The sequence below is a fragment of the Ciconia boyciana genome, chromosome 7 (assembly GCF_034638445.1).
Source record: "Ciconia boyciana chromosome 7, ASM3463844v1, whole genome shotgun sequence".
NCBI lineage: Eukaryota > Metazoa > Chordata > Aves > Ciconiiformes > Ciconiidae > Ciconia > Ciconia boyciana.
Window position 1 is genome coordinate 13,322,144 of NC_132940.1, and position 25,443 is coordinate 13,347,586.

The window sequence follows — 25,443 nt, forward strand, 5'->3', positions numbered from 1 at the left end:
TAGATGATGACCAAGGCTTTGCCTGGCCTCTCTGCCCACCATGCTGCTGCTTCGCCTGCTGGGGTGGACTGTGGCCACCCTGCAGGAACCCGCTGGAGGACTGGGACTCCCATTTGAAATAGACGTCGAGATGGCATTGGACTGCGACAGGATCAGCTCCACCTCATGAGGACCAGAGAAAGTAGAAGTCGGTGGGAGCACGACGCCAGGGCCCTCTTTCTGCCATTTCCCTCATGCCCTCACCACCACCCTCGAACCAACCCTCCACATCCCACCCAGACCCTGCCCAAACCCGCAGCCTTTTCCCAGCCATCTTCCATATCTTCCCTCCTGTTGCTGCCCGTCCACCCCCCCGGCCTCACCAGACAAATGCCTCGCCCCTAAAAATCAGCTAAACCCGCCCCAAAACGCAGCACCGCCCGCCCTCAAAATGTCAGGGCGCTGCGCAGCCCCGGACCGTGAGGCGCTGCGGGCGTGGGCTTGGCGCCAGCGCCGATTGGCCTCAGCGGGGCCAGCTCCGCCTTCCAGGGCGGAGCTCGGTCCCCAAGACCAATCGGCAGCGGCGAGGGGGGTAGGGCAGCAGTATTTAAGGGCGGGGGCCGCGGTGGTGGCGGGTACAGCGGGGTGCGGCCGGTGGTGAGTGTCTGTGGGGGTGTTGCGTACGCGGGGGGGAAGAGGGAGAGAAAAAAACCGACAAGCAACAAAACCTCGCCGGGGCGGTGGGTGCTGGGTCTAGCTCTGCCTGGTGGGGCTGGGCTGGGGATGCCTGGTCTTTCCGAGGTGCCCTTTTGGATTTTTTGGGGGAGGGCTTGGGAGGAGGTGTTTGAGCTTGGTGGTGGGTTGGGGTTTGCTGCTGGTGTGTGCTGGAAGGGCTTTTGGGGCTGTTTGCTGAAGATTGTTGCAGAGCAGGGGAGTGCTGAGGCCTTAGTGGGGTTTAGCTGCTTTGGGATTGAAGCTTTGCCTGCCAGGGGTGGTGGGCCCTGCCCTGGTGAGGCCATGTGCCAGCTTGGCACTGGCTAAGAAGCCTGCAGGAGTGGAAGAGGCTGGAGGAAGCTTGTGTGTGTGTCAGTGTCCCTGTCCCCTGGGATGCTCTGGGGCATGAGAGGAGGTGGGTGGTGTTCCCCTCACCAAAGCGGTGGAGGGATGAGTCTGGGGAGGCCAGTGATGGGATGCGTCTGGGGAGGCTGTGGCCTGATGGGTGGGATGGGTGTTGCGACATGCCCTTGGCAGGTGGTGAGGCTGGGTGTGGCTGCCACCAGGCAGGAAAGGCACTAGCGGAGGCTGTCACCCCACTGGAGGGGGGATAACTATAATAGCAGCGTGGATTCTTGTGACAGGCCAGTGGTGTGCAAGCATGTCTGTGTCAGAAGGAGGAAGATAAGTGGAGCCCAAGTTGGGTTGTTGAAGTGGTTTTTAAGAGCAGCTGGGTCCTGATGGTGTGAGGAGCTGCAGTGTTCCCCAGAGTCCCTGGCTCATGGCCTGGTGCTGCTGCCCCAGAGCTGTGCCCAGGGAAGGGCATAATTCCCTTCCTGCAGCCAGGCTGCCCTCCTTCGGGGCAGTTGTGTGCCAGAGCTGTCCCCTCTGTACTGTCTCGGTGCAGTGCTTGGGATGCTTTCCCAGCCTGCCAGGAGGAAAGACTGTTTCTCCTTGCTGGTTGTGTGCCAGGGCACAAGCACTGTGGCTTCTGGCCTGGCAGGTCTTTGCCTGGCAGCTGTGCTGGGGACAGGGTCCCAGCTGTGCTGGGGCAGCCTCCCTGTTGCTGGCTGAGATGGGCCCAGAGCCAGGCGTTTGTTTCCTCTCTGGGTCAGGATCTGGTGGCTGCACGACTTCAGGGAAGGGGATCAGCATTGCTGTGTTGGCACTTCTGGTGGGGCTGGGGGCAGCTGCTGTGGCTGGTCCTGGCCTGCCCCTCCAGCAGGCAGCAGGGCAGGCCGGGGCTCGCTCGAAGGTGCCTCCCCCCAGTCACCGCGGCGGCGGTGCGGGGCCTCCCTGGGGCCAGCAGCCGCCGGGATGTCACGCAGCGGCCCTTCCCCGCAGCCCCAGCCGGGCGGCAGCACCGGGCCCGGCCGTACAGGCCCCGTTGGCGGCAGTGCCGGCGCTCGGCCGGGCCGCGGCACCGCGCTTCCGGGGCCCGGAGCGGCGGTAGGCCCCGGCGGCGCCCCACCCCGAGGCCGTGCCGGGAGCCGCCTACGCTTCCCGCTCCCGGGCGGCGGGAGGGGGTCCCTGCGGGGCTTAGCGCTCCCTCCAGCCAGCACCGGGATGCGGGGCTAGGGGCCCGTGCTGGAGCTGCCTCGCTGGGGGCAGGAGTAAGGCCCATGCGGGGCACTGCCCAGGGACCCTGACTGCACTCCGCTCCCTGACACCCTCCGTCCTGGTGCGGCTGCTGGGCTCGGCCCTGGCTGAAAGCTGCAGGGATGTTGAACGGCTGAGGAGAGCTGTGGTCTGCTGGGGCTTCACTGCAGCAGGGCGAGAGCAGCCCCCGACGGCAGCGCCGGCTGCTCGGTGGCCGGAGAGCTTTCTCCTACACAGCTCTCGGCATCAATGTACCATTGAGATGGCTCTTCCCTCCTTCTGCAGGCAGGGTGGCAGTACCAGGCCTCCCCCGCTGCTGCGACACAATGTTAGCTTTGAGTGCCGGCTCATGTAGGTGCTTGGCCTCCCTCTGGTCCTTGCTCTGGAACGTGGTGGGAGGAGGTCCCTGTCACCCTCCTGGTGGCAGCAGTAGCCTGGCTGCAAGCTCACCTCAGACTGGTGTGCAGTCATGCACAGGGGTCTGCATGTGCTGGGCAACTGCAGGTTTAATAACTGTGGCCAAATGCTCATTTGACCTTCCACAGGCAGTACTGGACTTGGCTTGTAGGTCACTTACGTGGGCCTGTTCCTCTCTTGTAATGAAGAGGCAGTTAGGAAGGCTGCTGCTTTTTCATCTCTGCAACAGGCTAAATGAGACAGCATAAATATACAGGCATTGTGACAGGAGAGGGGGCTTTGCGGTGGCAATCTGTATGCCTCAGTGCCTGGCCCCTTCTCGCAGGGGGACTGTCAGGTGCTTTCCCTGTGACAGACCACCTTGGCTCTGGAGTCCTAAGGGCGGGGAAAAAGTGAAGTGAGTACCCCTTCTGACACTCGGTGGGTAGCATGGAATAACACTGAGTGTTCCCTGCTAGTGCATTCCGTCAGAGCATCTCTTCCCTTCTCGGAGGCCAGGATTGTCTGTGCAGCAGTGCATCCATCCTGCTGTGCTGCCCCAAATTGACCACATTCTCTTTTGCCAGAATGCAGCCAGGGCAGATTCCTAGCTGGATGGAGCTGACCTTCACACCAGACCTGCTGGGCAGCTTCTTGGGGATAGTTTAGAGAGTCAAACAGTTGGCTGAGCCCTTGGGGCTTGACTGAGGCTGCTGTGTCTTATCTTCTTCCTAGGAAGCCCCTCTATCTCATGGGTGTGAGCTGCTGCTGACAGCCTGTTCCTTTGAGAAGCAGCATGATGCCAGCTGTTGCAGCACCTTCTTGCTGCATCTCCCTGTGGGGGTTAAGCCATGCCACCCACATAGCCTGGGCCTCTGCAGTCCTGCCCTGCATTGTATTCTCACCTCTGTTTCCTGAAAGTCTATTAGATAAGGGGGGATTATATGGCCCATGTAATATGGGAGAAAGTACTGTTAAAACTGAGCCTAGGAGAGTAAAAACTCGTTCTGACCTAGAGGTGTCTTTCACCATGTTTTGGAGGTGAAAATAAGTGAGTTTATTCAAGGTGCATAGTGTCTCCTTTCTCTCCTGGTGGAGAAAAGCTTTGCATCCCCAGGAAGCTCTGAAGCTGGTGTCAGAAGCAGGTGCATTGCTGCATGCTTAGCTTGGCACTGTCTTTGAAGGTTGCAGGTGAGCCTTTCCCCTTTTCTGCTGGGGTTACAGCACAGTCAATGCTCAGTCAACACAGATCCTTCCTTTAGGAAGAAGTTTACAGGAGATATTGGGAGCGGTGTCTGTTGTGGCCCAAGAGATCTTCTGTGTTTCTGTACTTTCATACTGGATTTGTGTTAGCATGTGCCCTACTGGCTGTCAGATGGTGGGAGTACTTGGGCTGGAAACTCTGGTTCTTGCCAGTCAAACAGGTGAGGCAGCCTGGGCTCCTGCAGGGAGGAGCCGGTCCCCAGGAGCCAGGGCTCTTCCCTGCAGGAGTTCTGGGGCTGCTGTTGCTCAGAGATGACAGGTTGCAGCTGCCACAGCCAGCTCCCCACTGGCAGGCCTGTGTCTGGATGCTATCTGAGACTTTAGTGGCTTGGGGCTGGTGGAGGTGGTAACTAGGTCTGATGGCTCTTGATTTCCCTTAGCGTCTTACAGGGTATTTAATTTCTGGTTGACTCTTCCCTGTGGGATGGATCAGGGTGGTAAGCTGTCACTGTGCCAGCAAGTTCTCCAGCCTTCCTGCAAGGAGTGCTCTTACCCTGTGGATCAGATCAGCTAGCTTGCTTTAATGGTTTGTTAATAGATTTGCTCTGTATACATAGAGTTATATCTCATGCTGCTTCTACTTAATCCTAAGAGGCTTTCCCTGTCTGTACAGGACCAGCAGCAGGAGCAACAGCCCTGGCATTGAGTGGGCCATCTAAACCTGTGTGGAGATAATCAGATCTAATGCTTCTTTTTTGTGTGCATGGAGGGCTGTGAACCCTGTTAAAGGTGGTATCTATTAAGACTCAGGCCTGTGGGGATCTGTGGTGCTTCTACTGTGCTGCTGGAGTCTCTGGCATCTCTAGTATTGCCAGTGAACATCCCTTTCCTTGTTAGAAGGTGGTTGTGTGACTGCACTGCCTTCTTGGTGCAGAAGGTAGGGGGGTCCAAAGCAGACATCATGGTGAGTTCAGGCAGTGACCCCTTTTCTCAATGAGAAATGGCTCTGGGTTTACACTTGGGCTTCTTGACTGGTCCAGACAGAGCTGTTGGAGGAATTTCAGGAGTCTTTCCTTTCTGCATCTTGCTTTGTAGACTTCTAATGTCTGTTTTGTCTTGGTGTGCCTGTCCAATTAATGCACAGGCCTGGATGGGACAGAGCACAGTAATCATTACTGTGTAATGATTACAGACACTGCTGTGGGAACAGAGGTGAAGCCTTGTAGTGAGGCAAGGGCTGCTGGGTGCCATCACTTCAGAGAGGGAGCCCAGCCATCTCTAGCTCCTTCCTACCTCAGCTGGTACTGCATGAGGGAGTGGGCACAGCTCAGTGTGGTTAGCTCAGAAAGGAAATACCTCCAGATGTGGAAAATAAGGTATCTCACTCTGTTTCTTTTCTTCCTTCACTTCTTTACTCCTTTGTTCCTTGCTATGCCTAATGTTTCCTTTTCCCTGCCTTTTCCCTGACTGCTCTCATCTGTACTGATACCAGTGCCCTGAATATGCAGACACCAGTGTTGAATGTGATAAGGAGTAAGCCTACTCTAACAGCTTGCCCGATCAGCTTGGGGAGGTGCTGTCCCTGAAAAAAACACTGTGTGCTGTGCATATAGAACTTTTACTGCAACGTATGCTCTTGTGGGACCTTGAAGTCTGATTACCTGCCTTGTTTTTTGTACAAGGTTATCAGTACCCTGTTGCAATGGGCTTGCTCCTTCCCCTGAAAGCTTGCGGGTTGCCATACTGACTGCCAAGGCTCTGCAGAGCTTGCCTGCTAATCTGTGAGTCTCCTCTTGCTCTCCCTGCTTTCAGTGAGTATGGGAAGGGGAGAGCTTAATCTCTGTTTGTAGGATGCTATCCAAAGGCCTCAGGGTTTCACAGCCACTATGTGAAATAGTGGTAGGATATTAACACACACTTGGTGAAGATGGGGAAACTCCTCAACTTCAGACAGGTCACTTCCTGCTGCTTGGAGCCAATGTGCCAGGAGCAGCACCCAGCCAGTGTGACTCCTGCACCAGCTGCAATGACAGCTCTTGCAAGAGCTGTTACATATCAAGGGTTGAGAGTTTGCATCCCTTCTCTGAGAACACAGTCCTCCTGTACTGACTTCAGAGTACTCCAGTGCAGAGCATATGGTACCAGACTGTTAGCCATGTCCTTTGGCACTCAGCATGAAGTAGCTGAGCCCCAGGAAGTGACAAATAGATGTGATTCAAATAGGAAGACTTACCTGGTGGTGTTAGTGTGAAGTTTCCCTGTAGACTTTGTAGTTATGTTGCAAGCTGAAAGTTCTGGGACTAGTTGTCCTCAAACTCTGATCAGAGAGTCTGTCCTGAGTCCTCAGAGCCAAGATGTCAGGCCAGGAGAGCTCTATGTTCCTGCTCTGCCCTAATCTGCTGGTATGGCTTTCCATGCTTGAAACATAGCGGCTTGTGCTCTGCTGCCGGATGGGTCTTGTGTGCTCTGTAAGCTGGTGCACAGGCATCTCTTTAGGCTGCAATTGTGCTCTTGAGAGAAAAACATGACTTTAGTAGCATGTGGACAGCAGTGCCTTAACTGAGTCTTCAGCGAGATGGCTGAAACTGCTACCAGTAATGCAGGTGTACTTGAATACAGCTCTCCTGTTGAGTGCTCTCTGCTGCATGTGCTTGAGCTGGTGTCCTGAGATGCTGTGTGTGAAGCAAGTGTGCACTGGTTGGTTACAGCCCCTCTCCCTTTCACCTGGGCACAGAGCAGCAGAAGGAGCAGATCCAAATCCATTTTTCTGTGCTTCATGGTAAACTTCAGTCTTGGAGACATCCCACTGCAGAGTTCATAAAGAACAGGGTGCTGCTGCTGCTCAGGGCTGGGCAGGCTCCTTCTCCCCCTTGCCTTGCTCTGACTGCCTTGCTGCTTGTGTGGTGTTAAGGGCAGACATGGTTTTGTGCTCCCTGTCTTGCTGGATTCACTTGTGCGTAAGCTCAGGAAAGCTTGTCCTGGAGCTGTGACTGACAGCTCTTGGTGATGGTTTGAGGTGCCAGTCTCAGTGTGCTGTGTGCAGCTCTGTCTGTGTCTGGTCTGGGGCCACCAAACCCTGGGTTGGTCAGTCCCACTCTTCCACAGTGACAGCTGCTGCTAGCAGATGCTTCTGAACCACAGGTCCCCATAGCTCTGCTGGGAAACATGTTCCCTGGGTGCATGGAGCTGCATGCAAGCCTTGCTGGACCCCACAATGACTTTTTGGAGCTCCAGGAAACTGGGCAGGTGCTGTGGTGAGGAGCTGGGGGAGGAAGATGCCTCTTAGCAAGAGGCTGTGGAGCTCAGAGCTACATCAGGCAGCAAGCCTTGCTGCTAGCTTGTAGGTCAGGGATGAAGGGTTGGTTTGATCTCTGGCCAACTGGTTATCTCCTCACCTTTGAGGGTTGCTACTCCCTCGGGAGCCCCACAGGGGCCAGGCCTGCCTTAGCCAGTTCAGCAAGGGCCTGGTGGCAGCTCTGTGGCCACCTACCAGACTGTTTTGGTGCTGCCTGTAATTAAACTAGTGGGGAGATTAGGGTGGCTTGCTTTCTTACTTATTACAGGACTGATTTCTGACTTGAGTGCTGGTGGGATAGGAGTTGGGTGTTGGATGGCTGGGGCCAAGTGTATTGCTTGCAGATGGCTGCTGTGTGGGGAGAGATGCACCCTGTGAGGCTGTTAACAAAACTAACTGGGTTGAGCTCTGGTCTCTGTTAGTGTCGTGGTTCACAGTGCTGTGGTCTGACTGCTCTTGGGCTGCTGGGGCTGGTTATAAAGGGCCTTGCTGTTCTTGCTGAAGTTGCACTAATTAGTTGTATAGCTTGTTGGAAATATGCAGTCTACACATTGCTTGGTGTAAGCAAGTATCTAATCCTTGATGTTGGTTACTGGGGCAGAATGTGGCCTGGTACTCTGGCTTGCAAATAGTGGGAGCTTTCTTGCCAAGATGAGGAAATGACGCCCTGTTGGTGAGAGGTGGAAGGAGATGTGTTGCAAGGTCTCTAGGTATTGTGCAGGGTGTGTTTGGGCCCCAAGGGTTCCTGGTGCTTTGGGGTGCTTGGACCTGTTTGATTGACTTCAGCTGTTCAAGGCTCAGCTTTGGGTTCCCCATCTCCTCCCAGTTCCTTATCCAGGAGGAGTCAAAGAAGAGTAAGTGTCTCCCATGCAGAGCTGACAGGTACCAACTACTGAGCTGTAAATGCCTGCAGTGTGTGATATGCAGTGTAGCATGGAGGGCAGTAAGAGCAGATGCCTGGCTGGGTGGTGAACCTCTCAAAGTGCAGAGGGACATAAAGTGCTGGTGTTGTGCACAGAGGAAATGGCAGGAGTGAGTTCAGCTTCCCAGACACTTGCTGCTCTGTGCTGGAAAACCCTTGCCTGCAGCAGAAAGGCTGGTATGGAGCCATCATGGCTCAGGCAGGCCAGTGCACTTTGCATCTTCCTGCTTCATGAAGGTAATGCTTGGGCTTGCTCTACAACTCCCCCTTTGCAGCTCAACTGCCAACACCCCAAGGCTGGTAGCTGTGCCTTGGGAGACAGAGGAGGGTGAGACATACCTGCATCTGCTCACTGAGCAAGGCACACTTCAGCTTCTGTCTAATGCAGGACCATGTAGCGTGCCAGTGTGGATTACAGTCTTGCAAAGACCTGAAGACCTCGAGGGTTCCCTGGAGATGTGGTTGCTCTGCTAGCTGAATGCAGCAGGATGTCATTTTGCTTAGGGAAGCTGTGGAAAATGCATAGGCCCTTTTCATAAGGGCCTGTAGCATAATCCTGCTAGTTCTGCCCTGGTAGAAGTCCTGGTGCCTGCCCAGAGCCCATGTTCAGGACCAGTTCAATGCCTTCCCTCTCCCTGTGGCATGTATGGCTGTAGGAGTGCTGGAGGTGCTTCACAAGATACAGCAGTAAGAGGGACTTGGTGCTGTTCACACTGGTGGGGGCTTCTGTGCTAGTGCTGGGTTGAAGTGGGCTTCTCCCACAGCTTGGGGAGATAGTTGTCTGTGTTCAGGGCTGCTGCCAGGATGACCCTTGTCTGCTGTGTTCTGTGCAGCCTTCAGCAAGGTCTGTCAGGGCAAAACTACAGTGTGAGTCTTCTCTCCCAAGTCCCCAGTGTCCTGGGATCCTGAATTGTTTTGAGCTGGGGCCCTAGTTGGCCAGTGGTGCTGGAGCCTTGCTGGCATCAGGGTCAGCAAAGTAATCCATAGTGCCTGAGCTCAAGTGTTTCCCTGCAGTGTGAGATGTAGCTCTGAGCTTGTGGGTGACTGATACTATCTTCTCATCCTAGCCTGCCCAAAATAGGCAAGTGCTCCCCAGGAGTTTTGTCTCTGCCCTGGACCTGTAGTAAGGCTGACTCATTCAGCTTGATAAGATAAAGACAGAGCTTGAATAGTCAGGTACCTGTGCTGGGAACTAACTCTTGAGGGTTCCTCAATCTAGCAAATAAAGGTGTAGCTGGATCTAGTGGTTGAAAGCTGAAACTAGACAGACAAGTTTGGAGCTTGCTCTTAGCCATTAAAGCAGCATAAAGCTCAGCAGCTTTCAGGACTTGTACTTACTGTGTTTCCCACAACTGGAACCTTGAGTGGCTCTCAGGGATGCTATAGTTCCTGCTATGCTTTTCTGGCCTCTGCATGTGGAGGGTGGATAATCTTGGCATTGCCCAGGATAACTTGTATCACAGTGATACTACAAGTGAGTATTACTTGCTGTTAAACCTCTTGAAACCTTGGGTTGGGAAGGTGAGCATCTGTTCTGCTGCTGGTACCCCTGAGGTGTGGGGATCAGTCCTGAGTGGGCTTTGCCCTATTGCTGCAGCTGCCTCCAAGGTGGCATGAAGAACCACCTTCTGTGCTTTCTGAAGCACAGCAAAACTTCTTGGGCTCTGTGCCTGGGGTGTGTGGCTGTGCAGGCTGCTCTGGAGCCTTGCTTGGAGGAATGGCTACTTTGGGGGGTGAAGGGGGAGACCTGTTCCACCCCACTGCTGTTGCAGAGAGGTTGGGTGGTACTCCCAGGTTTGGAGGAGCACACAGGTTGACTGGGCAGGCACAGAACCAGCACTGTTGCTGCACTAAAGTGATTTGCAGAGAATGATGAGCTAGAATAGTGCGTGCTGGGCCCCTGTGAAGACTGCTGCCAGTGAAGCCTGTCATGTAGGTGCTTGGTAGCACTGCACAGGTGGTGTCCGCTGCCATCCTGCCTGGGTCCCAGCTAGAGCAAAGAGCACTCTGCTGAGCTCTTCCTCTTGCAGCAAAGCTGAAGGAGCAATGCTGGTGAGGGCTTGAGGTGGCAGTGGCTGCTGGATATTCCCAGCTGGGACCTTACTGGGAAGAAGGTTACTCTGGCTTCAGCCTCCCAGCTGCTGGTCTGGGAGAGGCTGTGTGCTTCCTGGTGGCAGCAGCAATAAATCTCCTGGGGAGACTGGGCTAGGGACCCATTTCCCCAGGCCTGTGTGTGGACAGTGATTCCTGTGCACCTTCCTGGAGGAAGGGGTAGGTGGAATGTCTGTTTGGTAGCAGCTGTGGGGAATGCCTCCCTCACAGGTGGGAGAGTCAGGTGAGGCTGGGTTTGTGCTCTGCTTCCATCCCTGTTGCTGTGGTCTCCTGTAGGCTGGGGAGAGGTTGGGAAGCACAGGGAGCTGGGCAAGGGTGTTTCAAACTTACCTGCAGCAGCAAGAGCCTGGGCCCTTCCTGCTCTTCTGGAGAGCATCTGTCTGGATTGCTGTCTGCTGTGTGCTCATAGTGAGGCTGAGTGAGTGTGCAGAGTGCCAGTCCTTCTCCCTGCAGCCCTATATCCTTCTTCTATGGCTTTCTACCCTAACTGGGGATACTGTCCTCTGTTTGGAAGGGTAGTGGAAATGTCATTGCCAAGTAGGATGCACCTGGATGCAGCCTCTGAGGTGCTGAGTTATGGGGTGGTAGCTCTTGTCAGGAGAGTTTTGTGCAAGGATGTGAAACCAGGAACTTGGAGATCAGAAACTGGTGTTTGTTTCTGAACTGATGGCTTTCCTTCCTCATGCAGTGGGTCTGCCAGTGATGCTGTGTTGTTTCTCTGATGGGGACCAGTGGGCAGGAGCCCAAAGCTGATCATAAAGGCACTGCTCTGTGGAGCATGTGGGCTAGCTCTGCATCTCCCTTGGAGACCTTGCACCAGGGTCAGGCAGACCATGCTGGGTGGGTATGGGTGGCAAGGTTGGTGGCGATATCATGGTGATTGTGGGTGATAGTGTTGGAGCCTGTACAGCAGGAGCCAGACTAAGGGGCTGGAGATACGGTGTTGAGGTTGGAAGCTTTCCTAGCTGGCTTGAAATGTTAGGATCCTGCCTTGGAAGGACTACTGGTGGTGGATGGTGGGGTTCTCAGCAGAGCTGGGGAGACAGGGCTAGGCTCAGTGAGGAGAAGTGGGCAGTGTATGGCTCAACTGGAATTGTGGATGCTGGTGTGTGATCAGCTGAGAGCAATACTGGCCAGATGCACTCTGAAGGTGTGCTTGAAATCTGCTGATCTGCAGGGCTGTGCTCTGCAGACTGCCCTCCTGGGAAAACAGTTGCCTGATCTGCCCTTCCTCTCCACAGAGATACTGCCACCACCATGGAGGGGATTGTGACCATGTATCAGGACTTCATGAAGAAAGCAGGTGAGTGTTTGGCTCTGCCCAGCTGCAGGGCAGGTGGCACTACATGTCTTACTGCCACAGGCACAGGGGAGTGGTCTGTCATCCCTGAAGCAGTCTGGGTCTAGCTGCATCCTGCCTCTGCCCTGATGTAGATGCAGCTCTGTGTTTTTTGGGCTGCCTGTTATGATGTTGTCTTGCCTCAGTGCCTGTGCAGGTCCTTTTGGGGCACTTGTGCCCTCCTGGGTGCTGCCGTGCAGCATGGCTTCAGGCTGTACCTTACTGAGTTTGGCTTCACCAGCCTCTGCTCCCAGACTGCCCCCTACCTGCACTCCTGTCCTAGGAGAACAGGATTGCCGTGTCCTTGCCTCCACTCTGGCAGTAGCATTGCTGGCAGCAGATTGGGGTGGTGAGGATGCTAACTGCCCTGCACCATGGTGCTCTCTGCAGACCCCCGCATCGCTGATTATCCACTGATGCAGTCCCCGTTCCTTGTGATGGGCATCCTTCTGGCATACGTCTACTTCGTACTATCCTTGGGTCCCCGGCTAATGGCCAACAGGAAGCCTTTAAACCTGAAGAAGTTCATGGTGCTATACAACTTCTTTCTGGTGGGACTCTCACTTTACATAGTCTATGAGGTGAGTTGTCAGCAGTAGGCTTTGTGTGGCATATGAAGCAGTCCATGCAGGCTGTGTGGGTGATGAGGAGCCCTTTTGCAGGCTGTTCCCTGCCCTTTGGTGCAGGGCTTGGGAAGTGCAGTGGGTGATGTGTTGGGCCTCACCCTGATGATGCTCTTGTTGCAGTTCCTGATGGCAGGGTGGCTTACTGGATACACCTGGCGATGTGACCCTGTGGACTTCTCGCAGGACCCCAAGGCTCTCAGGGTGAGTTCTTGGCCATCCCCACTTATTGGGAGAGGGACTTTAGCACTTGTGTTTGGACAGCAAGGTCACAGCTACCTGCCTCTCCTCAGGCAGAGGACTTACAGTCCCTGGCTTGTGGATTCACCCCAGGGTTACTGTATGGAGACCCTTGGTCACTGGGCATGTTCAGGCTGAGGTGTGTCTCATGTTAACCTGTTCTGTTACAGATGGTCAGTGTTGCTTGGCTCTTTGTCTTCTCCAAGTTCATCGAACTGACGGACACGGTGAGTGAGTTACTGAGGAGGCCTTGTCACTGCTTGCTGGGCAGGGAGTTGGGGCCCAGTGTACTTAGGGTAGGTGCTTTCTTCAGCCCTTCCAGTCTGACCTGGCAGTGCTTCTGTCTGGTGTCACTGCCAAGGAGGACACTGAGCTATTGCAGAGGCTGCTCTTGGCATGTTATAGCTCTGGAAGCTGTGGGGTGACCTAATGTGTGGTGGCAGTGAGCTTGGAGGTGAGGGGGGAAGCATCACTGAGATCAGACACTGTGAATTAGTGGTCCAGCCTGCTCTAGCTGCTCCCAGGGCTGCAGGTCCTTGATGCTGTTGGGCTCTCATTGCAGGTGATCTTTGTCCTGCGGAAGAAGAATGAACAGGTCACATTCCTGCACCTCTTCCACCACTCTGTTTTGCCTTGGAGCTGGTGGTGGGGAGCAAAGTTTGGTCCAGGTAAGATGGAAGTGGTCTGAGTGCACAGCTTGGGGAAAGGGTGGGGTTAGCCCCAGCATGCTGAGAAGGGTTTTTTGTCCCTGCTGGGCTCCTAGGAGTGCTAATTGCTATAGAGGATTGACTTACACTAATGAAAATCTGTTCCAGGGGGAATGGGCTCATTCCATGCCATGATCAATTCCATGGTGCATGTTGTCATGTACTTCTACTATGGGCTCTCAGCAGCGGGACCTGCCTTTCAGAAGTACCTGTGGTGGAAGAAGCACATCACAGCCATCCAGCTGGTGAGTCTGTGCTGTAGAGCAGAGCATATGCCCTCAGCCTCTAATGGGAGGGGCAGGCCAGCCCTTGTACCTATGAAAGATGCAGCCAGCAGCTGTAGTTGTCTCTTCTGCAGCCTCTGACTCTGGGTTTCTAGCAGCTGTGGGCCTCTGATTGCCCTAACCGGGGTGGTAGGGCTTGGGTGCTGCTCAGCCTGCTGTCCCTGGGCTGCAGCCACATTGGGAGGGTGAGAGGCACATGCTGCCTTGAGACTTGCACCTGCCTCTTCCAGCTGCTGCTGGCTGTGCCTCACCATAAGGACCTCTACTTCAGAGTGGGAAAGGAGCCTATTGGTTTCATTTAGAAAGAAGGTCTCTAGTGGGATCACTGACCCTGCTCCCATGAATAACTTGTCCCTGCTCTGCCTTGTTCCCAGGCACAGTTTGTGATTGTCTCTGTCCACGTCTCCCAGTATTACTTCATGCCCAGCTGCCAGTACCAGTTCCCCATCTTCATCCACCTCATCTGGATTTATGGGACCATCTTCTTCATCCTCTTCTCCAACTTTTGGTACCAGTCCTACACCAAGGGCAAACGGTTGCCCAGGGTGGCTCAGCAAGCAGCCCAGCACAACGGTAGCAGCATCCATGAGAATGGCACTGTTGCCAATGGCAAGGTCAAAGCCAACTAGAGGGCAAGGCCCTCCCAGAGCCAATGAGAGCCCCGGGGCAGAGGCAGCTGGGACCTGTTCCCCTGCTCCTGGGTGCCACTAGCCAAGTCAAGTGCCTACAGACTGTTGTACCCCTGTGCCCAGCCCTGCTGTTCTGTCTGCATGCCCAGCCCCTCTGCTCTGAGCAGCCATGGGCAACTTCTCCTGCTCCTGGGAGGGTTTGTGCTGTTTCTCAGTGTTGCTGAGCAGAGAGGCAGCTGCCTGCATCACAGCTGTGGGGCTGCAGTCCCATTCCAGTGTTTCCAAAGGAACTTCCCCCAAGTGCCTACATCTGGCCCTTCTGCCTGGGGGCCCTTTCCTTCTGAGTAGGACCAAAAGAAGAGACCAGTCCCTGTCCTGGTGCCCTTTCCTCTTCCCTGTCTCATCAGAGCCTGTGTGGATGAGCAGACTTGTCCCTGGTTGCTTGCTGCTGCCAGCTCAAGTGTGAGTGCTCCTGCTCTACCATGCCTTGTGCCACCTTGTTCCATGCCACAGTGCTGCATGTCCCTTCTGGTCCCTGTGTGCCCAGGTGGGGGGTCCTGCCCTGGCATATCTGCTCAGGTGTGGCTGTGGAGAATGTAGGGGCAGTGCATGTGGGACTCGAGGGCCCGGACCTGCCCAGTACACTACACATGCCCTGTGCCTAGTACATAGCAGGGGCTGTGACAGCCTGAAATGCCTCCCCCACACAATAAGCCCAGGTTGCCTTGCCTTTCTGTACCTGGGCTGGGTGCTTGGCGTGTGCTTTAGTCACACTTACCTGATCCTGTATGGCAGCTGGTGGCTTGCTCCAGAGTTGGTGGAGGCCAAGCTCAGCCTTGCCTTGGACTACTTCCATTCCTGCAAACTCAAGATTTGAGCAATAATTGTCCCTAGAATCAGCTCCTGGGCTCTCCTGCTTGGGACCAGCCCTGCTCTGGCCCAGCATGAGCACACTGGAGGATGGTTGTAGCGTGCCCGGCTGTGGTGCAATAGTGAGCACCTCTTGCCTCTGTGGATCTGACTGGGCCTGTGTGAAGATGTACTCTGCCTTACAGCAGGGCAGTGCAGCAGCTCTCCTGGGCCTGGTGCCCATCACCTGCTCTGGCTGTAACCAAAACCATGCTGGTGGCCTTGAGGATGAGGTGAAGGAGCCAGGCCCTGTCAGATTGGGCTGCTCTTCTATCACAAATAAACAAACAGAAGGAGAAATGGCTCTGCCCTCTTGTTTTTCTGGCTTGCTGTGCTCATAAGCTGTTCTAGGTGCATGGTCCTGCCCAATGTGGTTGGAGGCAGGGCTGGGAGAAGCAGCTGGCGTAGCAGGTTTGTGATGGCCCTCTCCCCCTGCCACACAGTGTGCTGATGAAGCAGATGGCAGATTGTTTCCAAGCGCTTTGGTAGAGCAGTGCTCAGGGCAGGAAATGTGTCAAAGCTCCTGTTGTGAAAGTGGTTCCACCCTGTGAAAGAATGGCTGGGGTGGAGTGTGGGTGTGGGCTGGGACCTAGGCCAGCTGCCCAGGAGGAGCTGCTGCTTTTCAGAAATCCTGGGGAGCTGAGGTGTGGCAGAGCAGGGAAGAGAGACCCTGGAAACCCAGGTGATGGGGGAAGAGCAGTCTGTTGCTTTCTGCATCTACTGAAGCCATCTGCTGCCATCTGTGAATGCCCCTGCAGTGTGGATCTGTGCAGAACACAGATGAGGCTGGTCAGAGGGAGGTTTATGTTGCTGCTGCCTTGCTCTTGCTGCAGCAGTGCATCTTCTTGGCTGGGCTCTGCCCTCTTTACCACCTGAGACAGTCTGGCTTCCCTTCAGTGCTGTTGGGGTGCAGTGCTGCCTTCCCCATTGCCTTGTGACCAGGGCCCTCCTGAGCAGAGAGGCCAGCCTAGGTGCCGACTCAAGCCTGGGAAGAAGGGTGGATAGCTGGCTGGGCTGCTTGTGGCTGGGAGGAGTGCATTAGACCAGCAGGCCTCCAGAAGCTGAGTTTCACTGTAGGTTTGGTTGGGGGGTGGGAGGGCTTTAGTGGATGTCCAGCCAAAGCTCTAGAGCAGGGCTTGGTGTGAGGGAAAACTCTGCTCACCCTGCCTGAGCTGCTGTGCACCTCAAGGCTGTGCTCTGAAATGCAGGAAAACCTCTTCAAGTGAGCAATATGCCTAACTGCACATGGGTATCACCCTGTTTTACAGGGCTCAGTGCCCTTGTATGTATGAAGCCTTGAAATGAGATCTGGCTGCTGCACAGTTGTTGCTGCTTCTCTGTGGGCAAGGACTGGCAGGAGAGCTTGTCCTAGTCCCTGCTGAAGTGGTGTGTAACATTAGTTCAGTGCTCAGCAGTCCCCACTTCAGGAGCTGTAGGTGACAGTCCAGCTGAGATGGAGCTTTTCCTATCTAGTTTCCTTCTCCCCCCCCATCTGGCTCTTGGTAAAGATAGGACTGTCTTTGCTTTTGCCCAAAATAGTAACAATACTCTAAGCTACTTATGCTTGGCCTCTTAAAATGGGTTGTTCCCTACGTGTGCTCTGTTCTCCCTTCCTCCAATTGTTCCTGTTAGCTGTGATCTTTCCATGGGCTGGTAATTTATATGCTGTCATGGTCAGTCTGGGCTGCTGCTCCAAACTGAATTTGCACCTTATATGGCAGTGTTTCCTGGGCCTGCTGGGTCAGTGCCTAGCTTCTTCCTCTGCTCCTCCTTCTCTCGGGGGCAGTAGGACTAGTATGGGGCCAAAGGAAGACACTGCAATATCATCACCTTCCAGTAATGCTCAGGGGACTTTCAAGGGGTGTGTAATGCACAGCTTCTGCAGGTGGGTATGTGCTAAGGAGAGAGGCAAGACAGGCTCTGTCTGAGAAAGATAAACTGCTATTACACAGGAGTGAAGAAACTACACCAGCTTTCAGGCATGTAAAGCTTTCCTTCCAGGGTCAGGAAGCACTGGAAGCCTTAATCTGCTGTGGGGCTACAGAGCAAGCCTGTGCTAACTCCTAGCATTAAGCTGCAGGGGTGTGGGGCAGGGCTCCTACAATAGCAGTACAGGTCTGGGGAAGAGCCAAACCTTGCATGTGGGTTTCTGCCCCCTTCCCCATTAGCTCCAGCTGCTGCCCTAGGATTTGCTTCTGAAGAGGAGGAGAGCTGCCTCTTCCTCCCCTGGACCTCCCTTGCTCTTCCCCAGGTGGCCAAATAGGGATGCACCACCAGCCCTGCTGAGAAGGTGCTGGGCTTAGCTGCTGCAAGCTGTTTTTTGAGACTGTGCCCCCATCTCAGCAACAGGTGTGGGGCTGCTGTGGTGGGTGCACACCAGCTGGCCTCAGCACAGCCCAAGTTGGTGCCGACACTGCCCACCTTTGAAGGCTCCAGCTGGCTTAAAGCTCAGGAGGCAGAGCAGGAGCCTGGTGCCAGGTACAGCGTGGTACTGTGCTAAGAGGAAGGTGAAAACAGTTAATAATAATCCACCCTCAGCTAATCACAGGCTGATGAGAGGCACAGGCTTTGTGGAGCTGCTTTGCACAGGCAAAGGTGCTAATCAGCTGTGCAGTGTCCCTGGCAGCCCCTGGCTGTGCTGGTGCAGCTGAAGGACAGGCTCGATGGGCCTGGTGCAGCCCCACAACTGCAGACACCATGGCTCCAACATGCAGAGCAGCATGGCAGCTGTGGCCCTGCTGGCTCTTGCTCAGGTAGATGCTCAAATATGCTCCCTGCAACTTGTAGAAGTACAACTGAGCCTGGAAAAAATGCATTTTCCAAGTGCTGAGGAGTCAAGCTCTACCAAATGTCAGCTGAGCCCTGCTGCCTGCATGCAGCCTCAGCTTGGCACCGGGGCTTCCCCTCAGCAGGAGGGGAGGACAGAGATCAGGGCTGCTGGAAGAATATATGACTAAGGGCCATGCACTGGGTTGATGGTGCTTTGGGAGTCCCTCACGTGACATCTGAGCTGGCTGTGGCAACATGAACTAACCTTTTGTTTTGCATCAGGCTTCATACCTGATGCATTGCTGGCACTTCATTGCCAGCCCCTTTCTGGCCTTTGGGGTGATTACAGCTGTTGCTGTATGTCTCCAGCCCCTGTCCCCCCTTTTTTTCTAATAGCATTTGGCTCCTAAATTGAGTACTAAACTCACTGCAAAAATAGCTATTCTACCCTAGCACTGTAAGAACAGGCAGCCTCCGTGCATGCAGCAGAACAAGACTTAACTGCTGTGCACAGGCACCACTACAGCTCAGACTGCCAAGAACAAGTCCCCGGACTGCTCTGGCATGGGTGATCACTGCTGGTAGTTGCCTGCAGAGGCACAGTAAGGCCCACCTGGCCAAGAGGCAGGACACAGCAGAAGCTGGGGACACAGACATACTGTGCTTTCAATTGAGCCTTGCTCCTCCCCACCACAGCTGGCACCAAAGCAGGCAGCAGCTGGGCAGATGGCCCTCCCTTCAGCAGGGGCCAGTTTAGAGCTGGTTCACTGCTTTGTGGAAGGTGAGGCAAGTCAGGGATGCTTCCTCCTAGCCCCACTGCAGGGCTGGAGCCCTGGGAAGGATCAGTTTTGACACACTGATCAGGATGGAGGGCTAAGAAGTCACCCAGGCTCTGACCTTTTATTCTAAAAGAAACCAAGAGCACAGACATTGATATAGAGACCCTCTTCGTCCCCTAACACTTCCGTTTCTCTTACAAGAACCAGGACACCAGAACCAGCATCCAGCCCCAGGCCAGGCTGCTCCATGATTCTGGTTTGCACCTCTTTCTCAAAGAAACCTGGGCTTTCCTGGTAGAGCTTTGCTAGACAAGGGGCCAAGTGGGGACCTCTCTAGACACAGGCTAAACATCAGCTTACTGCTGCAAGCAGAGAACCCCTATCTAGGGTCTTTCAGTGCTACAGCTTCCCCCTCAGGGTGCAAGCAAGCCACAGTGCCTCTGATGGAGCCGCACATGTGGTCAGCATTAAGATATGGCAGGTGACATGCCTGCCTTAGCTGGGACAGATAGAGAAGTATAGCCATGGCACAGCATCCTTCTTGTCCCAGGACTTCAGGGCTGTGCCAGGCTGAGGCTGCCTGCAAACTAACCCTAGAGAACAAGGGAAGCTCTTCCTCAGGGAAGAGGGGGTTGGTTCTGTGAGCCATGGCCTTTTCTTTCTTCAGACTCCATTAAAAATCAAATTAAAGCAGTTTATTAACATTTAAAATACTGTACAGTGTGTAAGCCAGATTCCCCCCTCCCCACAACAGCTCTGTGTGCTCATCGGATGCCCTGGTGAATGATGCTGCTTTTGGCACTGTTTGCCTTCTCTTTCTCCTTCTTCTTTATGGGGTCCATCTCAAAACAGCGCCAGAGTCGCAATGTTTCATCAGCAGCTGCTGAGGCCACTGTTACACCATCAGGGCTCATAGTCAGGTTCAAGACTCTGGCAGTGTGACCTGAGTAGGAGGTGGTGTGCAGTCAGGGCTGGGCTGATCATGAGTAGAGTTTTCTCCCATATGCCCCATGAGCCCCACCAGCTTGCAGAGCTGTCCCCACACCATGCTGTGGCAGCATGAATTCACACCCTAGGCAATGCATTTGGAGCAGCGGTCTCTCTTCAGCAGCCCACAGGAGTGCCTCCCTCTAAGCAGCATGCCCCTGGACACCATTCTGCATCAGTGATGCTTCAGGCTAGGCCACCAGTCTGCTCAAACCATGCCTTCAGCCTCTAGCAGCCCTCCCTTCCCCAGGCAAAAGGCCCAGCCTACCTCGCAGCTCAGTGACCTTGGCCATTGTTGGATACTTCCATACAACCAGCTGATTCTGTGCAAAGCCGTGGCCTGAAATGAACTCCTTGTAGTTTGTTGACCACAGGATAGAACAGACCTGGAAAGAGGCAGTAATGCAGGTAAGACAAGCTGCTTGTGCCGATGCTCACCACCCAGAGATGGGCATGGTCTCCTCCTTTCCCATGCCTCTGGGCCTCAGAAGCCAGCAGCTCTGTATAGGTGTCCTGCCAGAAGGTGTTTGTCACCAAGCTGATGTTCATTTCTCACCTGGGAATGGGCATCAACAGCACTGAGGCAGGTGCCAGAACACACATTCCAGATGCGGATATGTCTGTCACTAGTCCCACCTCCAGTGGCTAGAACATTTGACTGCCATGGACACCATGCCACAGCCTGAAAGAAAAAGAGTTAATTCTAAGACACACAAGAGACAACCTGTGCACAGCCAGTGGTGCCTGTCTGCCTTGCACACAGACATGTGCCCACACCTCACCCAGAGCAGCCCTGCACTCACCTTGACAGCACCCTGGTGCTGAGTGAAGGTCTGTACAGGAGCAAAGTCTCCACTGTCCCCTTGGGTGCATGGCCAGATGTTCACCAGGTTGTCATTGCCACCACTGGCCAGGTAGCGGCCATCTAGAGACCACTTGAGTCCACACACCTCCTGCGTGTGGCCAGCAAGTGTGGCCACATGATGCTCAGCCACTCTGACATCATGGTGGTGGATGTGGCCAGTCCGTGCCCCACTGCAGAGAGAAGGCTGGCAGGGTCAGGCTGGCACATATTTTCAAAATCCATTTTTGTGCTGTTGCAAAACTGCCATACCTGCCACTGGGTTTCAACAAGTGTTACCAGCATTGCTGGCCTGTTGGCACGAGCAAAGCAGCCGCAGCAGCTCTCCACAACTTCAGCACAAAGGGCAAGAGAGAAGAGAGGCCTTCTCCCCGCAGTCCCAACAGAACAGGCTGAGTAAGAATCCCAAGCCAGGACAGAAACTCCTCTCTGCCATCCCTAACCTGCACCACTCACAGATCTAGGACAGGAACCTGCAACAAAGGATACCGCCCTTTACCCACCCCCACCCACTGCTTTACCTGGAGAGGATGTAGCTGTTCCAGCTGAGGGACCCCACACGGGAAGAATGGCTGGTCATGTTTCGTAGACGTTTCTGCTGTTGTATGTCCCATAGCTAGAGAGGCAGAGCAATAAGTTCTCCAGAGGATGAAGAAACCCAGCCCCATTGCTTTGCCCTAGGAACCTCACTGCACAGGCTCTGGCATTCAATTTGTATCTCATGCCTACAGAACAGAAGGTAACTCCAGGTGTCAGAAAACCCCAAAACCAAACTCTGCCTTGCTGCTGCAGTTGATCGCTGGATGTGGACATTTCCACCCAACACAGGTCAAGACAAAGTCAGAGTGCATTGCATCCTTCTTGTGCTAGCCAAGCCTTTGTTGCAAGGCCCCATAGCTCCAGCAACCCCTAGACAATACCTCTAGTTTTACTCCTGCACTCACCTGGACCTCAGCATTACTTGTGCCAACAGCAAGGTAGTTTCCTTCTTTAATCCATGACACAGAGGAAACGTAATCATCTGGATGCTCCATCTGCAGCAGCTGGATAATCTCCCCAGAGGTGTGATTCCACAGATAGACAGAGTTGTCCAGAGCCACTGCCAGGAAGTTCTGAGAGCTCCAGTCAATGAGATTCAGATCTACAGTTTGGAAGAGGAATGCAGGTCACACTGCGCTTACCTGGAGAGCCCTGCCCTTCACTAGTGCTGATGCCAGGTCTTCCACCTGCACCAGGTGTGTGTGTGTGCGCACACACACACACACACAAGTAAGGGGCAGCCTTCTGGGTGTCACTGTGCCCAGCTAATGGTGTCAGGTAGCCCTGATCCAAGTCACCTACACAGCACTCTGGACCACTGTTCCTATAGGACTACACAGGGACACTCCAGAAGTGGTCCGTGCCAGCCTGGGTGCATAAGATACTGAAACAGCCCAGTTAGAGCTTCAGTTCCTCAGACCACACCGTCCTAGGAACTGCACTCCAGTGCAGAATGATCTCAGTGCCCAGCACTCAACATTGCAGCCTACTTACAATAGTCATTGCGGATCTCTGGTGCATCCAGGATCCGGTCCGGCATTGAGGGAATGTATCTGCCATTCTTCCTGCTGGATCCAGGTGTCATTTTCTGACTGTAAAGCACTTTCAGGTTATTCTGATAGCCTGTGTGCAGAGGAACAGATTTGTTAACCTAAGTTACTGTTTCCTCCCAGCTGAGCTCTGCTCACCCAATTAGAAATCCCCTCCAGTGAAAATGAAGTCCTGAGAGAAGAGATAGGCTCAGAAGAGCACCATGTGCTAACATCACTGGCAGTATGAACTGCTGAACCAGGAAAAGCTCCAATTGCCTAATTCACAGGAACAAGTTTAACTGACAAGCACTTTGTTTTCTGTATCCCATTATGTTTAGTGACAGTTAGGCTACAAAGTGCACAGCAGAGAGTTTGAAGCTTTTGCAGACCTCAGGAAGGTTTGCCACCTGCAGTACAAGTGAGCAACTGGCAGTCATTTCAACTTTTGTAAATAAATTCACTGTAGCTGTTATGCAGCCCCTCAACCTCAGGAAACCTAAGGAGGGACACTCCAGTGTGCACAGCAGCTCTGAGAAGCCAGTTGATCTCTCCTGTGTCCACACACAGGGCCTCTGTGTTGCTGTTCCCCTGCCCAGATCTCTCCAGCTGAGTCAACTCGCACAGACCCTGTATCATACCTTCTGGAGCATTCTGTGGCTTTCCACTGAGGCGGAGGATCTTTGCCTCTTCTATATCAAAGCCATTCAGATTCACTGCCCAGGCTTTCTGTTGCTCCTACAGAGACAAACCACCCTCAGTGAGATGCATGTGAAACACAAAGCCCATGCTGCACTTAAAACTGCAGCTGGCAGAGGACACACCTGAGCCCCCTTCTCCCAGAATCAGGAGGTGTACACCTGTGCTGTGGGAGTCAGCTACAGACAGGCACCTGAAAGTAGTTTTTCCTCAGACATTGGCACACTGTCCTGTTCATATTTTCATACAGAAGAGTGGCAAATTCAGTGTCTTATTGCCAGTGGGGAAAGCCACAGCCACAAGGGACTAAATGCTTCATAAACAGATTTCAGAACACAGTGCACACATTCCAGAATAGCTCCCCATGTAGACATTGTCCTAGAATAGCTACCACCAGCAGTTTCACTGTGCACAGGCTCACAACTTTGTGTCTCTGTAGCGCGCTGTATTTTAAAGCCTCATTAGCCCAAAGTTGAATTTTGCTACCAGAAGTAGAGTCCGTAGAAGCAGAGGTGTAAGGCTCTATGCTCTTCCCTGTGCCTAGGAAGACATCCCCGCAGAGCAGCTACACTCAAGCTCCAGTGTAGCAGCTGTGTACCCATTCCGTTTGCAGGCTCTACAGCTTCCACTTCATCCCAGGCTCCTGACTCCTGAAGCCCAGAGCTGGAAGCAGTGATGGCTGGGGCTGTCAGCCCCATGTGCCCACTTGATAGAACTTACAGTTTGCTTCTCTGTAAAAGGCCAAGAAGGATTAGGTGTTTGGTAGTGATCATTGTAGTAATTGTAACTTGCTCACCTTCTTGGTAGGGGACTCCTCAGCAGGGTCATTCTCTTTGGTTAGGAGGAAATTGGCCATCTCCATCTGCATAGTGCTGCGGTTGGGAATGTAGCGATCCCCCCCGGCCTTTGTTGGGGTGCTCTGGATTTTGGATCCAGATTTACCTGCATTCACATGCATAGATATTGCTTTACAGCTATTGAACAGCCTGTATTCAAGCTTTCAAGAGACAGCAAACACATCACTCTTCCACATCACACCTACCAGACAAGGACCAGAGAGCTCTATCATCCAGTCACAACTAACTCATATTTCTGGCCCCCCTGTATAATGGCACTAAGCTCTGGTTAGGGACTGCCAGGAGACAACTCCTTGGGTCTGGTGCAACAATTCCAGAGTTCACAGGTATGGAGAGGATGCAAAAATACTGTTACAGCATGCAAAGCTGTCAGCAGACAGTCCTATCCACACTTGTCCCAACACACAGCTGTGCCACCAAAGCTCAGCTGGGGGAGGTCAGCAGTTCACCCAGCCCCAGTGCACAGAGCTCTGCCCACCTCACGCTGAGGAGGAGAAGGTGAGTGACTCGCAGGAGCCAGGCAGTGTAGCCCACCTCCTTCTGCCTGACCAGCAGGCCGGCTAGGGCAGCCTGGCAGGGAGCCCACAGCCCCGCGGCTACAGGCAAACAGCCCGGGCGACGCTTCCCCCCACCCAACCTATGCCGCTGGTCGCCGCCGCTCACCGGGTGTCCTGGACGGTGTCTTGCTGGAGCTGTGGGAGCGATTGGCCGGCTTCATGGGTGACACCCCGGCGGCGGGGCTGGGCCCGGGGGCGCCGCTCTCCTTGGCCTTGCGCTGCCACCGCGCGGGCGGCGCGTTAGGGATCGGCGTGTCCAGCCTCAGCAGCCCGTGCAGGTCCGCCTCGAACACGAACTGCGCCATGGCGCTGCGGGCGGACGGCGTCAGCGGGGCCCCGCGCAGGCACGCCGGCGGGGCTGCAGCCCTCCTCCGCCGGGTCCCGCCTTCGGCTTCGCCTCAGGGCCCTCTCCACCACAGGACATCCCTCCCAGGCCACTCCTCGGGGCTCTCTCCACCACAGGACTCCCCCCCAGGCCGCTCCTCGGGGCTCTCTCCACCACAGGACTCCCTCCCAGGCCGCTCCTCGGGGCTCTCTCCACCACAGGACCCCCCCCCCGGCCGCTCCTCGGGGCTCTCTCCACCACAGGACCCCCCCGGCCGCTCCTCGGGGCTCTCTCCACCACAGGACCCCCCCGGCCGCTCCTCGGGGCTCTCTCCACCACAGGACCCCCCCGGCCGCTCCTCGGGGCTCTCTCCACCACAGGACCCCCCCCCGGCCGCTCCTCGGGGCTCTCTCCACCACAGGACCCCCCGGCCGCTCCTCGGGGCTCTCTCCACCACAGGACCCCCCGGCCGCTCCTCGGGGCTCTCTCCACCACAGGACCCCCCCCGGCCGCTCCTCGGGGCTCTCCACCACAGGACCTACCCCCCAGCGGCTCCTCAGGGCCCTTTCCACTACAGGACATCCCTCCCAGGCCGCTCCTCAGGGATCTCTCCACCACAGGACACCCCCCAGGCCGCTCCTCAGGGGCCGCTTCAGGGCTGCCTCCCCTCCCCGCCAAGGCCGCGCATCAAGGTCCCCTTCGCCACCAAGGTCTCTCTCATGACTCGCTTCGCCTCAGGGCGCGCGCGCCCCCCACCTCCCCGGCCGCTCCTCAGGCTCCCCCCCAGGACCCCGCCGCCGCCCCTCACCTCCGCTCTGCGGTTGAGGCTCGCGCAGCCCTATTCCGCGGCAGCATTTAAACCCCGCGCGGCCGCTCCTCCCATTGGCCGCTTCAAACCCAACCGCCGCGCGCTGCCATGGCGACCACAGCGCGCCGCGCCGCGATTGGCTGGGCCGCGCGGCGGGGCGGGGCTCTCCCCGCCGGACGGCTGCGCGTGCCGCCAGTGGGTGGGTGGCGAGGACAGGGAGCGGGAGCGGGGGGGTGGCGGAGCTCCGCTTCCCCGCGGGGCTGTGGGCCGGGCCGGGGCGC

The 25,443-nt window shown here is 55.2% G+C and overlaps 2 protein-coding genes across 3 annotated transcripts; one reads left to right on the forward strand and one right to left on the reverse strand.

Annotated features, from left to right (window-relative positions):
* Positions 1 to 584: 584 nt before the first annotated feature.
* ELOVL1 (ELOVL fatty acid elongase 1) lies at positions 585 to 15,262 on the forward strand. Of its 2 annotated transcripts, XM_072867230.1 has the most exons (8): positions 585 to 636; positions 11,462 to 11,523; positions 11,950 to 12,140; positions 12,306 to 12,386; positions 12,593 to 12,649; positions 12,985 to 13,090; positions 13,238 to 13,374; positions 13,788 to 15,262. In XM_072867230.1, exons 2-8 carry the CDS (start codon positions 11,478 to 11,480, stop codon positions 14,040 to 14,042), a joined length of 873 nt encoding a protein of 290 aa, XP_072723331.1. In that variant the 5' UTR covers positions 585 to 636; positions 11,462 to 11,477; the 3' UTR covers positions 14,043 to 15,262. The 2 variants fall into 2 exon arrangements, with proteins under 2 accessions (XP_072723331.1, XP_072723332.1); XM_072867231.1 differs by lacking the exons at positions 585 to 636; positions 11,950 to 12,140.
* A 3,917-nt stretch (positions 15,263 to 19,179) lies between these two features.
* CDC20 (cell division cycle 20) lies at positions 19,180 to 25,261 on the reverse strand. Its single transcript, XM_072867229.1, has 11 exons — positions 25,163 to 25,261; positions 24,136 to 24,338; positions 23,412 to 23,557; positions 22,558 to 22,654; positions 21,882 to 22,010; positions 21,293 to 21,489; positions 20,870 to 20,964; positions 20,290 to 20,521; positions 20,043 to 20,168; positions 19,755 to 19,872; positions 19,180 to 19,442 (listed from the first exon to the last, which is right to left on the reverse strand). The coding sequence occupies exons 1-11, from the start codon at positions 25,207 to 25,209 to the stop codon at positions 19,264 to 19,266; spliced, it is 1,569 nt and encodes a 522-aa protein (XP_072723330.1). The 5' UTR covers positions 25,210 to 25,261; the 3' UTR covers positions 19,180 to 19,263.
* Between the last annotated feature and the right edge of the window lie 182 nt (positions 25,262 to 25,443).